Raw genomic sequence first — 17177 nt, forward strand, 5'->3', positions numbered from 1 at the left:
GGCAAAAAGTGTAAGGAAAAAAGAAAGTAAAAAATAATAAAAAGATATAGGACATAGTCTAGCCATAAAAACAGACATACTGACATTATTGATATTTTCTGATTCCATGCTTCAAAATTCTGCTTACGTTTTTTATTGTCATAACCGTCTTTCAGGTCTGTATATCTTTCCTCAGTCTAAAATCCTTAGTCCCCACATGTACCAGTTTTTGAAATCACGTTGTATCTTGAACAAACCAAAACAGGATCTATACCCCACAGGAAGCTGTTTATAATTAATCCAAAATTATACGGTAAAAGTTTCAATATTTTCATTTCATCTGGGCCCTTAGTCTAGTTAAAACTTTCAACATACCTTCCCCACAATTCTGGTAACTGTACACTTGATAATGCAAGCAATTGTAATTATATGTCTGACATAGTGAGCACTAACATATCTGACGTGTTTGAGTACACAGCCTACTTCTCCTTGGAAAACTGCTAAACCATCACATAATATGAAAATCTGTCCTACATCAACTAAGCTGGTTTAATTAGCTCATCTAAATTTATCAGGGGTTATATTTCATTATTTATTTCAAATAGTCATACGCAGTTAAAATCTCAAAAAGTCTCCATTACATGTCATCATCAAACCATTCTGACAAACAGACTTTGGTTAGCAAATCAAATGGTTAAGCAAATTCTAACAACCCAACAGGGCTTATCCTGTTCGGTTTTTAGAATCCAAGAAGAAACCGCATGGTTGCACAAAGAGCTCTCTAGTAAACTGGAAGACAAAAAGGACAATATAACTAAGGGACACATAACTAAGACAAAATATCAGCAAATTGCCTGAATCTGCAAAGATGAAGTCAGAAAAGCAAAGGCTCAGATTGCACAAAGACTTGCAACAAAAGTCAAAGTTTATTTTAAGTTTCTTTCAACATATAAATAATAAGAAAAAAAGTCATGGACACAGTCAGTTCACTAAAGAGAGAAGATGGCAAGAAAGTAACAGGCAGTAAACTCATTCTTTGCATCAGTCCTCACAAAAAGAAACTATAACTCAACCTACCAAAAACGTAACTGTAAAACACAGGCTAGAAATAAAAATTAAAATAAATAAGAAAACTAGAAGCCAGCATGGGTTTGCTGACTTCTAGTTTTCTTATTTATTTTACAGATCATGCCAAACTAATCTTATTTCATTCTTTGATAAAGTACATAAATTAGTCAACCGGTGAAATGCTCTAGGCATAGTATGTTTAGATTTCAGCAAGGCATTCAACAAAGTAGACCACAACCTACTTCTTCATAAGCTAGAAAAATGTGGGGTAGACAGCATCACCACCAGATGGATTTGTAACTGTCTGACAATGGGGCTATTCAACAATATGAAATTTAATGTGGAGAAAAGCAAGGTTTTACATTTAGGCAGGAAAAACCAAAGGTACAAGTAAAAATCAGGCAAAACCTGGCTCAAAAATAGTAACTGTGAGAGGAAACTTGGAGTCCTAGTGGATGATCACTTAAATATAAGCCAGCAGTGTACAGCAGCAACCAAAAAAGCTAATACAACCCTTGGCTGTATAAACAAAGCATAGAATAAAATCACGTGAAGTATTAGTACTACTTTATAAAACCTTAGTAAGACTACATCTGGAATACTACATCTAGTTTTGGTCACCACATTACAAAAAAAGATGTTGAAACTTTGGAAAAAGTGCAGAGAAGAGAAACTAAGATGATTAAAGGCCTGGAGACTAAAACATTTGAAGAACGGTTGCAGGAACTGGGCATGGCCAGTCTAAGAAAAGGACTGGGGGGACATGATAGCAACATTCCAGTATTTGAGGGGCTGCCACAAAGAGGAGGGCGTCAACTTATTTTCCAAAGCACCTGAGCACAGGACAAGAAACAATGGATGGAAACTAATCAAGGAAAGAAGCAACCTGGAATTAAGAAAACAATTAACCAGTGGAACAGCTTGCCTTCAGAAGTTTTGGGGGCTTCATCACTGGAGGTATTTAAGAAGAGACTGGGCAACCACATGTCTGAAATGTTATAGGGTCTCTTGCTTGAGCAGGAGGTTGGACTAGAAGACCTCCAAGGTCCCTTCCAGTTCTATTCTGAATGAATGAAAGGACTCACACACATATTTTTAATGATATTGAAGGTCTGGCTGGCTACTATTGCCTACAGGAAGTTGTTGTTTATATTCTCCCATCATATCACCTAAGCTTGCCCTGAGATAGCATTGTTTTTCAGCAATACTATGCTGAAGCCATATTGTGGGAAGATTCAAATAACTTCTTCACTATCCTGGTGCATCTTTCAATACCGCAGGACTGGATCCCCTATGCATCTCACGGGACTCAGCCATCTAGCACAGGGGTGTCAAACTCGCTGTCCATGGCCAGATGCATCATGTGCTGGCCATGCCCACCCCCGATTTAGCAAAGGGGGAAAGTTGCGATACCTCACGTGATGATAACATGACACCACGACTTTGACATCCCTGATCTAGCACAAGTTTGAAAGCCTACCACAACTCAGTAGATCCCAGAATGGGAAGGAAAGAGCATTTAATTTCTTTGGGCTCAGAACTGCAACATCAACAAAAGTACTGTTCCAAGATGTTGACTTCCCTCTCCACAACAAAATATTAACTGAAACTCGACTCCAAACAACTGTAGTTTACGAAGACAGTTTTTTTTTTATAATTTAAAGAAACAGGAAATACTTTGGTTGAAACAGGAAGCTTAGCTGCTGACTTCATATTCATGCAATGCTTTTTTCTGTGAAGAATGGTTTGGGGGGGGAATAGGATGAGGCAATATAGAACAGAGCAAAGCGTGAAGGAAAAGCAAGTTGACTGCATCCACCTACAGATGTTAGACAATATGAGGGAAAGTACAAGAGCCAGGAAGATGATAATGTTCATTTCTGGCTAGTCTACAGCTAGATTTCAGGCTCACAGAAATGAGGTGTTATATATTAGATTAAAATTAAACTTTCCTCTTATCAGCAAGTACTGTGGAATTTAGAGTTCGTAATATTATCAGTAGTTCTACTTCACTGAACAGCATTTCTTGACTACAATTAACCATTTTAAAGAGTTAATTATAGAGAGTCATTAATTGATTACAGAATCAAATTAGCATGGTGGTTAAGAGGTTGAACAGGAGCTGGGAAGTCCCAAAGTCAGGCTGCTATTTAGCCAGAGAAGAAACTAGATGATTTTGAACCAATTTCTTTCTCTGAGGCAAACCTATCTTATACGGTAACTGCAGGTAATCTTTCATTTGATCATATATATATATATACTCTGCTTCAATCTCCAGGAGAAAAAAGGAAAACATGCAATAATACTTTCTTTTCAAATAGACACATCAGTGAACCTAGAATGGCTGCTGCAACCATATAGCAGTGATTCTGTGCATAAAAGAAAAGGATTCAAAACACATCCCACATCCTGTCATTGTGCGTACTAGGTGATTTTCCATCTCTGTCCCCAATATACCCTCGTGGTGTTGCAGAGGATATCTGTAGGCATGACTAACATTAATATAAGCCTCAAACTACACACTTCCTGGCAATTATTCTTCCACTTGAGTAGTTTGTTTGATAGTTAGGATATTTGTATATTCTCTACTCACGTACCCATTGATACAGAGAAAGTGAATTTAAATATATATCTTTAAATAATGATTTCTATCGGTTCTTTTTTCTTACAAGGTATAACTTATTCTTAAAATGCAATATAATAGACTTGCCAAAAAAAACTACAGTTATTGGAAATACACTAACTTATCCATCTGTATTCCAAGCTGCATCCAAGTGTTCAGTGATATCTTTGAAAATTTATAAAAGAACGAATTAAAAATATGGACCAGCATGAGACAAAAGTAAGGGCAAAGCCTTCAGAGGGAGACCATAACAAAATTATTTTTGTTAAGTTTAAGATTTAAGTTTAAGGACGGCTTTTTCAAAAGAATGATCATTCGGAAGCAAAAAATTGCAAATTAAAGTAATTTATCAGATCACAAGCTATTGCATATTAAAGATCTGCAAATCTATATATAAATATCTAGGCAAGTTATCTGCAGATACTTACCATGCTGCAGCACTGAGTTTCAAACAATCACCCCAGAATAACATAACTAAAGCAAGAACAATTTTGTATTTTTTTAAAAAAACCACTTCACTGGAATCATACCTCATCTGGGACCATAACAAGAGGATATTTGTCTTCAGAGAGGAAGTTAAAGAGGCACCATAGTTTGAAAGCATCTCCATGGGATACAACACTGTTCCCATTCCTATCTGGATTATAATTCTTCTTTGCTGTCAATGTCCAACAAAGTTCATCAAACCTCTCCTTGACAAAAGCTCCTTCTGCTACCTGCAAAAGGAAAGTTATTCATTTTTATTGAGAGACAAATAATCATCACTCATTTTCCCAAATGGGGTGAGAAACCCACAGCTCACAGATAGTTCCAAGCCCCTAATTGTTACCAAAATTTGGCAGCAAAATCAGCCACATCTGCTTGTCAAATGGGTGCCAATTCCTTAATACAACTTCCAAAGCCAGAAATAAACATCTCTTCCATTGGCTCTCCTCCAAAGGCATGAAGGCTGACTTATGAATAATAAATATAGTAATATTTACTCTCTGACAGTGAGATGGGTAGTACCTAACTTTGGCAAATAAATAAATAAGGACATGAATTAATGCTGTATTCTCTTTTTTGCCATCGGTGTATATTATTTGTCATGTCATGGAGGTGGGGGAGGTGACTATATTATAGCTGATGGTTGCTTGCTAGAGATAAGATGCAGACTTGAGCCTTCTTGATGCACAATTTAATCTCTTTACCACAATGCTATACCAGCTTTCTGCTCTGTGTGCTTTGTTCATTTCCTCTATGCAAAAATACTTGCTTTCAAGTAAAGCAGTATACAATCATTGACTGGCTCTTTCACTGAGATTAGAATTTGTTTGCTTTTTTTTCATTCTTGGGACTGCTCTATGTATTTATGCTTTACGCCAGTTTTTTACCTACTTTACATGATGTACTTAGGATTTCTAAGCCTCACCCATAGAGGTAGTCTTTGACTTACAATAGTTCATTTAGTGACTGTTCAAAGTTACAACAGCACCGGAAAAAGTGACCTATGATCAGGGATGGGATTCTACCAGTTTGCACCTATTTGCTAGAACCGGTTGTTAACCTTCTAAGCAGTTTGGAGAATCGGTTGTTAGAAGAAATTACTGGCCTAATCCTGTAAGGAAGGCAGGAAGGAAACATTCTGGTGTTGCTTACAGAAACTGCCTCTCCATTAACTCTTATTACATTCTTGGCAGGACTAGACTTCCTGTCTCTGGAACTTCTCTGGAGGTTTTTTTTCCCCCTCCTTTGCTGGTACTTTGCTTGTGTGGAGTGACCATTCAAAGTTACAATGGCACTGAAAAAAGTGACTTATGACCGTTTTTCACACTTACAACTGTTGTAGCATCCCCACAGTCATGAGAGGCCAGGGGAGGAGATGGTGCCTCGATGTGAGTGATAGTGAGTTGGCCACACCCAGCCAATAACATGACCACCAATCCACCCAGTCACATGACCACCAAGTCATGCCCACCAATTAAGCCACGCCCACAGAACTGGCTGTTAAAAAAATTGAATCCCACCCCTGCCTATGATCACTTATGATCAGTGCAGCATCTCCATAGTCATGTGAGAAAAATTCAGGTGACTGGCAACTGACTCATATTTACGATGGTTGCATTGTGCCTGGGTCATGGGACCACTTTTGCGATCTTCTGACAAGCAAAAGTCAGATGGGGAAACCAGATGCACTTAGCATGTGAATCATGTGACTAACAATAACTGCAGTGATTCACTTAACAACTCTGGCAAGAAGGGTTGTAAAATGGGGCAAAACTCACTTAGGAAACATCTCACTTAGCAAATGAAATTTTGGGCTCAATTTGTTGGTTGTAATTCAAGGACTACCTGTACACATTTTCCCCTTGCTCAGCATCTGCCATATCCTTGATATCTTCTTGTCATCAATTAACTACTATTATTACAATTAATACAATTGACTACCATTTTATTAAAGGCAAAAAAACTATTCAGTTAACAGACATGGCACCACTAAATAAGCATTTTTACTGCAACTGCATTAAAGCTGCACTGATCAGCTGGTCCTTTCTGTCAAGATAACAGCACAGATCCCTCTTATACCTGTTGTAATCTTAATTCTGAGTTTCTTCTTGATACCTTTTCTGTAACATAACCTCTCTTCACCCTGTGTTTTTTAGACTTAATATAGTTAACATTTCTTCCTGGAGAAGCTCTTAACTCTTGATGTTTTCTAACTCTTGCTCCTCCCCCACTGATGGAGCAATCTCCAGAATGATAGAGTGGGACCCACAAGTTCTCCTTCTTTCTAGGGAAGCAGTTCAATGTTATATGGGAACTGTAACAAAAGTGGAGGCACTTCAGTGTGCTTCCATAGGAGGGAAGAAGCAGGCTCCTGGCTCTCTTTTTTCCCCAGGGAAGGCCCTCTGTGCTTGCAAAGGATTGAGAGTAATGGGGAAGGAAGATTGCATTCTTTTATGTCTGTTTAGGTGAATAGCAGCATGGGGGAGGTTTTTCTTACACTTTTTAATTGCTCAGAAGCAGGGGTGGGATTCTACAGGTTCGCACCTATTCGCTAGAACCGGTTGTTAACATTATAAGCAGTTTGGAGAACCGGTTGTTAGAAGAAATTACTGGCCTAATCCTGTAAGTAAGGCAGGAAGGAAACATTCTGGTGTTGCTTACAGAAACTGCCTCTCCATTAACTCTTATTACATTCTTGGCAGGCTAGACTTCTTGTCTCTGGAACTTCTCTGGAGGTTTTTTTTTCCTCCTTTGCTGGTACTTTATTCAATGAGAGTGATATTGAGTTGGCCACATCCAGCCAATATCATGACCACCTAAGCCATGCCCACCACCTAAGCCACGCCCACAGAACCGATTGTTAAAATTTTTGAATCCCACCCCTGCTCAGAAGCTATATCCTATATACAGCAAGGGTGTCAAACTCAAGCTAGATTGTATACAGCAGGGATGTCAAAGGCTTGTGGGCAAGATCTGGCCCACTTGGTGCTTAAATCTGGCCCGTGGAGCTGGCCTGGAAATATCAAAGGACCAGCCTGTGATGCCTCTGCTGGCAAAGACGGGCCCTGCAGAGGCTCCACACAGCCCATTTTTGGGTGGCAGAATGCTTCTGGAGGCTAGGGAGGCTGAAAACGGGCCATGCGGAAGCTGCATAGGGCCTCTGCAAGGCCCACTTTTGGCCAGCAGAGTGCTGCAGGAGGACTGGATTGGACTGGATTACAATTACCATATATACTCGAGTATAAGCCGAGTTTTTCAGCACATTTTTTGTGCTGAAAAAAACCCCCTCGGCTTATACTCGAGTCAGATTCCCTCTGAAAAAAAAATGGTGTGGAGCTCGGGCCGGGCAGCCGCTTCCTGCTTCCGTGTTTCCTTTGCAACTTGTAAGCATGGGGGTAATCGGAAGCAGAAAAGTTCTTGCATGAGGATGTATTGTTTTTTCTTTATTTAACTGTTTTTAGGGGGCGGGGAAGTCCCACCATCATGTGAGAATGCTCAGACACGAAATCTATCCGGCTGAAAATAAGTGTGTGTGTGTGGAGGGGGATTTTAACAGAGGGAAGACATAGGGAGAAGGCAAAAGCGACGGAAGATCCTTCAGGAGAAACTGAGGGGGAGACTCACCCTTGGTCCAGATGAGCCCCCTTCCCCACCCCCAAGGAAGCAGAGGCAGCCAGCAAGGGCAGGCAAGCCCCACTTCGCGGACTCCGTCCGTCCTCGCTCCCACCCACCCACCCAAAGCCACGAAGTCCCCCAATTGCGCAGCCCAGAATCGCCCTCCCCTCAAGGGGCAGCAACGACGCCCGGTGTTTCCTGAAACAAGAAGCTTCCTGAAACAACGCTGCCACCACCTCCTCCTCCCCCTCCTCCTCCCGAGCGGACTGAAAGCAGCTAGGGCTGAGGAAACGAAGCCACCTCAGCTCGCATTGTTTTCTGAGCCTAGAGCCAGGGCGCTTTCATTGCACGGCGGAGCTTCTTGTTTCAGAAAACACCGGGCGTCGTTGCTGCCCCCTGAGGGGAGGGCGATTCTGGGCTGCGCGATTGGGGGACTTCGTGGCTTTGGGTGGGTGGGGGGGAGCGAGGACAGATGGAGTCCGCGAAGCAGGGCTTGCCTGCCCTTGCTGGCTGCCTCTGCTTCCTTAGGGGTGGGGAAGGGGGCTCATCTGGACCAAGGGTGAGTCTCTCCCTCAGTTTCCCCTGAAGGATCTTCCGTCGCTTTTGCCTTCTCCCTATGTCTTCCCTCTGTTAAAATCCCCACACACACACACACACACTTATTTTCAGGCGGATAGATTTCGTGTCTGAGCATTCTCACATGACGGTGGGTCTTCCCCCCCCCTAAAAACAGTTAAATAAAGAAAAAACAATATATCCTCATGCAAGAACTTTTCTGCTTCCGATTACCCCCATGCTTACAAGTTGCAAAGGAAACACGGAAGCAGGGAAGCGGCTGCCCAGATCCGGAGCTCCACACCAGTTTTTTTTTTCAGAGGGAATCTCACTTGAGTATAAGCCAAGGGGTTTTTTTTCAGCACAAAAAATGTGCTGAAAAACTCGGCTTATACTCGAGTCAAGAAGTTTTCCCAGTTTTTTGAGGCAAAATTAGGTGCCTCGGCTTATATTCGGGTCGACTTATACTTGAGTATATACGGTATATGGCCTCAAGTAAGTGCCTGATCTGGATAAAAAACAAACAATATCCTATGTTAATACTACAGTTAAATGAAAGATTTTAAATACTGTAGGTCCATTTAATCTATAACCAAAAATTTATAACTGACAGCCAGAAATGCTATCCTGGAAATTTACCTCTGCTGTTAGATCTTGTATTATCATGTTATTTATGATATTGTATTTTTATTATTAGTTGAATAATAAAAATACAATAGTTTAAATAGCTTTTCTGCGTCTGGAAAAGCAGTTTACTGTTAAATAATAGGATATAAATTTAGAAATAAAAAGTATGCAGTATGAAGAATAAGTAATAAATGTTTGCCAGTAATATCTGGTAGAAGAGATAGGAAAATGGTTATAATAAAGAACTGTGCAAAGAAAGAAGGGGAAAAATACATTTTGAGTCTGTGTCACATGTCCACCATGGCCATGCCCACCATGGCCACGCCCACCTGGGCCACACCCACCCCTGGCCCTCTGAGGTCAAACACAACTCTGATGCGGCTCTCAATGAAATTGAGTTTTACACCCCTGTTCTAGATACTGTATATTTCTAAACTTTTATACTATAGCAGAAGCAGATTTCCAAAAAGAAGTTTCCTTTGTTCTCAACTTAAAACAATATCTCTTCCTCAGTAGTGCTGAGTATAAATACGGTAGGTTAGTTCTAGGTTAATCAATAAGTAGGCTAGTTCCAAAATAATTTATTTTAAATTCTTATGCATTTCCTTGACTGTTTCACACTTCAGCAGTTATGTAAAAGGGTTTTCTCCCCTGCTGACTGAAGACAAAGTTAAGAAAAGATTATAATGCCACAATCCTAATTTAAGACAAATGAATTCTGGTCATCCAGATCTCATAGCATAACCCATATTATAAACAATAGAAGAAAGTAGGGAACATGTAATGACTTTACGACTTTTGATTTACTGCCCTTTTTTGGTCAAATCATGCCTTCCTTGGTAACTTTCTAAAAACAGTAACAGGGTCATTTTAAAAATGCTTATGGAGAAGAGAGTTCCACAGATCTTGCTCCCAAAGAAAGGGGCTTCAAACTATAACATCAGAATGCCACTAAAGAGAAGCAGGCTGAATTCCTTTAATGCAAGCGGTCATGGATTGGACAATCACTTTTTCTGCTGAGAATCATTCTCTTTCTCAAAGATAAATTTTCAGAGATGATGTGGTCAATAAAGCAAATGCAAGTAATATAGTCTCCAAACTTGGCCACTTTAAGACTTGTATCTTCAATTCTCAGAATTCCTCAGCCAGCATAGCTGGGTGAGGAATTCTGGGAGTTGAAGTCCACAAGTCTTAAAGTGGCCAAGTTTGGAGACCCCGATATAGGAAGTTAGTCAAGGGTGGGATTCAAATTTCTTAACAACCTGTTCTGTGGGTGTGGCCTAATTTGTGGGTGTGACTTGGTGGGCATGTGACTGGGTGGGCATGGCTTGTATGTAAATATTATAAATATTTATGTAAAAGAGCAAATTTTACCCCAAAGCAGGCAAAACAGGCAGGCAGATTGAGTTGCTCACAGAATCACAGATTCACTTAGAGATCTATCTATCTGCAATCAACTATCTGAGTCTGTCACATAAAATGTGCTTGCAAGCAAACTTATAAAATATGCTAGCAAGCAAACTCACAAAATTATCTCACAACACACCATGTACGTAAATATTGATTTTTTTTTATTAAAAAAGAGCAACTTTTACCCCAAAGCAGGCAAAGCAAGCAGGCAGACTGAGTTGCTCACAGAATCACAGAGTAATTTAGAGATCTATCTACCTGCAATAGGCTACCTGAGTCTGCACTGAAAAGTTTCAGTCCTAAGAAAGGTTTATCTCTGCTTTTAGATTAGTAGAAAGCAAGAAATCCAAGGATTTCCTGCTTTCTAGCTAATCTAAATCTCCTGGCAGAGCAGAACAGCTGATGGTGGGGGGGTGGGGAGGCAAACCAGGCAAGTTGGATGGCTCACATGCCAGGGTGAGTGGGCGGGGAGGGGCGGAGCCAGCCAGTGGAGCAATTTGCCAGTTCTCCAAGCTGGGGACAATTGTGTGTGCAGCATTTGCAAGAAATCATCAGCTGTGCTGCCTGGACAGCTGACAAGCGCTGCGCTCGGGTGCAAAGCATTTGAAAATCCTCGTTGTTTCTTGCTTTTTCAACCTCAGCTGTGCCATGCAAAGCAGCTAAGGAGGGAAAAGCAAGGAATAAAGGACAGCCTAGAACCCAGGCAGGCGGGTAGGCCAAACACTGAACCGGTTCGGTGTCAGCTGCTCTTCGCAGCCACAGGTTCTATAGAATCGGGGCGAACTGCTACATCCCACCCCTGGAGTCAGCTATCCCCTGGTCTTTTCTTTGCAAAAAAGGGACAGGTGGGTTTTACTGTGGGGCTTAGCTAATTTTCAGATGCAGAGGGATTAACAATTATACAACTGTAGCTTATGTAATAAACCATTACTAAGCAAACAACAGTTTAACACAATGTATGGATAAAGGAGAATATTTGTCGCTCAGGGTGGAAGGTTTCTTGGTGTTGATGATGTTATCTAGTTTGGGTAATGAAACATCTGCAGAAATAACCAAGCTCAGAGAAGCACCAACAGATACCCCACGCCCAGGTCTAGGAGCAAAAAAAATCAAGTTTTCAAATATGTCAAAACATTATCAAAGTGAGAGCTGTATAGATCACTACTTTAGATCTTTGGCTGAAGAAGATAAAGCCTCCCTACAACAATGCAGCAAATCCCCAGTTTCTCTCTATCCTCCTCCCTATGCACCATGCAGGCTTTATTCCTCCTCTTCCTCCTCCCTGTTTGTCCATTGAAATGTTTCTTTTCTGCCTTCCTTACTTTAAAAGTCAAAAAACTGATCCTTCTTTTTTTAAAAAAATGTATAAAGAGTTCTGGGGATGGAGCAAGAAATATTGGAAACATTCTATTGCCAACCTCCTTATAGACTAGCCAAACTGATTTTACTGAGTTTCATACTATTAATAACTTTGAACTTTAGACCATAACAGAATACGTGGAATTCTGCAAAAACTGCTGTAATGATGTGTGGCATGCAGTTAGCATGGCTGTCATTATCAAAAGGTAAGGATTTGATAATCATGGGATTTTTCTGACTTTTAAAAAAGTGGTATCATAAAGATTTGCAATTATAATTCTGACTGTTTTTCTGCTGTTAAGAAAGCAAGGCTATATGAAACATGTATACATGCAAGTCTGAACAGCTTCAAGTCCACTATCATGTCATGGAACTGTGGTTAAAGTCATTCCAGATCAATTTTTAGAAGTTTCAGGAACTTAATACATTATAAATACATTAATAAATTATAAATTATAAATACATTAATACATTATAAAGACAACTTACTAATTCTTAAGGAAATTGTACCCAGAATTTTCCAGTTTTCTCTGTTAATTCTGTAACACAATTTTCTCCAATTGCTTGCACTCAAATATATTATATTACATTCACCATAATTCCCAGTAAGCATAACTTTAAGCCATTATATTTCGTATATCAACACATTGTGAGCACACCAAGATTTGGCATACTACTATAGGTCATGTTTCACACCTGTGCTGCACTGTTTTTAGCACATTTCTGAATAGAGGGCTTTCCAACAATGTGCTAATTCATTGTGGATCCCAGCAAAATTCCTGTGATATAGAATAACAATCTGTCTTGACATAAGACAAGAACACATTCAATTAATAACATTTTTCTTCTAGATAAGCCACCTAAACATGTTGCCATGCTACCCCTTGGGAGGAGACATCTTGAAGACATCTCTTTTTAAGGAACAGAGATGATTTTCTCTCTTGTATGTGCAAAGTAATTGTAAAAACAAAGAACCAACTGGTTAAAAGACATTAACCTCCCAGCAAAAACTGGAACTATCAGCTTATTAGAGTTGTATCGAAGTATCAGAGAGACTGAACTTTAGGCTATTAAAATGAGTGAAAGAGAAAAAGGCTTACCTTGTCCAAGATATACTTGTTGAGATATGGCATATATCCCTGACTTGATACTGGGCCATCATCATCATCTTTGAAATGCTCCTCCAAAGCTACAGGATCATGGGGAATACAAAGCACAGTGTAGAGGTTGTGAGAAAGCACCTGGGATAATAAGGGAACAACAAGCATTCAGTAATGAATTAGATACAATATGGGATACCATGCTTGCTTGTTTATTCTTTACATTATTGCCTCCTTCATATACCAAACAGGATGGACTTAGTGGCTGTCATTCTCACCTCCTTACTGAAATTATAATTGCCCCTATTTCTGAACAGACATATGAACAATTAGCATATCTGCAAATATGTCCACTCCACAATATTATTAACTAGGGAAAGGGCAGATTAGATAACAAATTATTGCTGTCCTTTCTCCCTTCAAAATTGTTTTAATGATTTGTTTATTTCAAAATCTGACCAAAGATAAAGTATTCAAGATTTTGGGAACCTTTCAGAACATTAACTAACATCTTACAACAACAGAATATACAGCCTTGAATGTAAAATAATGTATACAATGTTTAACCACTTCCTTCCTTCAACTAAAATGGGTTTGTATCCTTACATACAGAAGACATTCTATAACATCTGTGTGAAGACACTCCTGGCTCTGCTCATAAAACACAATGAACCATGAGGTGATCAAAACACCAGCTGAAGATGGTGTGAGAGGAAGGATGAAGAAAACAGTGAAGAGCATCTTGGTTCTGATAGTTTTCCATTTTATTTTGGCAGAAGAAGGAATGTGTCAAGGTCAAGCTTAGCCAGGATTAATCAATTGGAACTTTCCTTCTGCAAAATTCTCTACTGATATATACAAAGCAATAGTTTGCATTTATAATTCAAAATGCACAAGTCAGAGTTTATAAGGTCCCAACCCACTTCTGTGCTTAAAGTAAGCAAGCCGTACTACTGTACCTTTATTCAATTGACTATTTACTATTTACAGCCCTGAGAAGTAAAAGGAACACTTTTACTGTATTAATTAAATAATTAAATGGATTTATGGATTATATTGTTTCACAAAACAATATAATCCGTGAATTCATTTAATTATTCATTTAATATAAAGATGCAATAGAAACTCTCCCAAAGTGGAGTACAACTTCTACAATTTCCCACCCAGTAAATATTATTTCATTAATATTTCCTCTATCAAGAATACTTTGACTTACGTTTTGATTTACAACAGAACATGCTCACAGTGAAATCTTCTACATACACACTCAGAAATTAATAGAGTTCAGTTGGACTAATTCCCCAAGAAAGTGTTTCCAATCTAACAGACTTAAAGATCTCTCAGGCAGAAGTGTTGACGTTGGGTATTCTCTGTGATAGCAGCCCTACTCCAAAATTCAACCACTCTTAATATATGATTGGGAGCTGGTGGGAAATCAGGTGGTTTCTCAGCAACCAAACAAAAGAATAGTTCACATGGATGAACACACGTTATAGAGGTTCATTTGGAAGTTCATTTGGGAGTTCATTTGGGATTTGCAGGGCCTACTTTTATGTTAATTTATCAAAGAAAGTATTTGTGTTTTGCACCAAAGGCATGTAAGGGACTTGTTTATTCAAAAGGCTTGCCAAAATGGGGCCTGAAAACATTTTACCAGGAAATGGACAAATATAAAAACCATTTTACAGAAACCCTAATAAAATAAGATTTAAAAAAATATCTGAAATGGCTAAATCTTGCACAAAAACATACAGGATTTCAGGTGAGACTGAAGCTTTGTAAGATCTGAGGCAATTCTATATGGCTCTGGTGTTCTTGTGAAAGACTGAACACAAACTACAATAATCAAAATCTCACAAAACTGCAGCCATTATATCCATTCACCCACCTCTAACAGAATGCAGTTACATTTGATGCCTGAAATAGGTCAATTAAATTTTGGATTAAAGAAAAGAATCTTCTCAGCGAAGAAAAAGATTTATATAGTAAGATTTTATTAGTTAAAATAAGATCAAATAAATATTTACATCTCAAAAACTACAATTTTAGGTACATTTTCCTGACACAGTGGTACTTAGTCCTGAGTAATCATATGTAGGATTGTGCTGCAAGCATCTTATCTTAATCTTTAGATAACAAGAGCTGAAAACAATTCAGGTAACTGGACTCAAGTAAGGCCATGTGATATTGTCACTTTTATACAGACTTTGACCTAGAGCAGGGGTGTCAAACTCATGTTGTCACGGTGGCGTCACATGACATATTAGGACATTTTTTACCTTCGCTAAACTGGGTGTGGGCGTAACCAGCACTTGATGCATCTGGCCCACAGGCCAGGAGTTTGACATCCCTGACTTAAAGTGATCAGTCAAGCTAGTTATGTTGTTCTTGTCACAATTGTCAAAAATCTACCCCAACTTTTCAGGCTTTCTTCACCTTGCCAGTACACATTTTAATTGTTCTCCTTCAAGCTACTTGATGCGGAAAACTCTGCAAAAATTCCCAAAACACATTTCTGATAATTCTTTGGCTTTGGGAGAACTCCTGGACATTATGGGAAATAGATTTAAAAGGATGTTTAAGCCATACTGGTTAAACCAGAGAATGCATATAAAAAATGATTAGACTTCAATCTGTATCAGGCAAGTCAACATTTTTTGGGCCAGAAACACATTTAAGGTACAAAACATGTTCTGCACACTTTTCCAAAAAGGATGCCATTAGAGCATCATCTATTCACAAAAATGTTATGATAGCACATGTGGCTACTTACAGATTCTCCAAGTAGCAACCATGGCCTGGATGACTGAGAATCTCCATAGACATTGTTGGAATTGTGAGTCAGTTATACATTTAAATCTGTGTTTAAAACTTGGACTGACCAAATTTTAAATAAAGGAGTAAAACCTAAAGTATTTCGTATCTAACTTCCATCTGACTTTATATTGGTAATTTTTATTAATACAAACACTCATTTAACCATCAACAAACTTAATTTGCTCTAGATATAAAGCAGTGAATAGTAATGTTCTTTTCAAAATATTAGCACTAGCTGAATTTTCACAATTTTTCTTTGTTCCACCAAACCAGTTCCACTTTTATTTTAAGTCTGTTTATTGCCTTATGGTTTATAAAGCTGGTCTATTTTTATAGCTGTTGGATGAATATTTTCTTTATGATTAATTTATTTAAATAACTTTTATGGCCTCTATTACAAAAGAATACTGCTGATAGTTTCAATAAAATATTTCTTAAAACATTAACATAAGGGAGTCTTGGCACATTGAAGAATAATAAGCTTTTGTGCGCAAGGCTTATTTAATAACACATATTAGATCAAATATTTTATATACTGGATATGCCAGTGTTGTCAAAAGAGGTTATGATGCCACAAAATTATTATTTTTTCCATAGCAGCCTGGAAGGAGACAAGGCCATGATATTTACCAATCTAGTTTCTTTTAAAAGTATGAACAATAAATGTTAATATTAATTGTGGTTTGTTTGTTTTTTTATAATGTATATAGGTCCCTATTGCACTCAAAGGATCTGGGTGGCTTATAAGGATTATAAAACAGCAAAACCTAACAACATATAATCCTTAACATTCAAAAACAAGCAATAACTCCATCACAATGGTAAACAAGTTGATCAACAGCAGACTTCTACTCTTCTATCACAAGACTCAAATTCCTGGGGAAACCTTGCAAAGACCTAACAAGGATGGGAAGATACAAATGAGATGCTGTTCCATAAGGCTGCCACTGCCAAGACATGACTCCAGAGTCCAACAATATGGCACCATTTGATAGATGGTACTTGGAGCAGGGCCTCTCTACTAGATTTAGTGGGGTGAGCAGAAACAATGGGAGAAAGACGGTCATGTAATTAGCCTTCATCCCATGCCACCTAAGGCAGGGGTGTCCAACCTTGGCAACTTTAAGACTTGTGGACTTCAACTCCCAGAATTCCTCAGCCAGCAAAGCTGGCTGAGGAATTCTGGGAGTTGAAGTCCACAAGTCTTAAAGTTGCCAAGGTTGGACACCCTGACCTAAGGCTTTATAGATGACACAGCTTGAACTGTATCCAAAAGCCTAATGGGAACCAATCTAGTTCATGGAGCCAATACAGTATATGGGCATGATGAGAAATGCCAAAAATGCCTATGCCACAGCATTCTAGACCAGCTGCAGCTCCCAAATTCTCTTTCAAGGGCAGCCCCATGGAGAGCAAGCTACAGTAATCCAAACAAGAAGCTATTAATTAAGAAGTCATCATAAGCAGGACCTACCAGTCTAGGGAGGGTGCAGAAGATGAACCCGTGCAAAACACAAACACATCAGCTACAATTCCTA

The 17177-nt window shown here is 39.0% G+C and overlaps 1 protein-coding gene across 1 annotated transcript in view; it reads right to left on the reverse strand.

The window, feature by feature from the left end:
• Nucleotides 1–17177, reverse strand: part of DEF6 (DEF6 guanine nucleotide exchange factor) — a 54505-nt gene that overhangs the window by 21041 nt on the left and 16287 nt on the right. The window contains exons 2-3 of the mRNA XM_026719965.2: nt 12823–12963; nt 4201–4386 (exon numbers count right to left, since the gene is read on the reverse strand). Of these exons, the coding sequence (XP_026575750.1) occupies nt 4201–4386; nt 12823–12963 (327 nt within the window). The remainder of the gene's footprint in view (nt 1–4200; nt 4387–12822; nt 12964–17177) is intronic.

Source organism: Pseudonaja textilis, chromosome 3 (genome assembly GCF_049901715.1).
Source record: "Pseudonaja textilis isolate UNSWEBS1 chromosome 3, rPseTex1.2, whole genome shotgun sequence".
NCBI classification, from domain to species: Eukaryota; Metazoa; Chordata; class Lepidosauria; order Squamata; family Elapidae; genus Pseudonaja; species Pseudonaja textilis.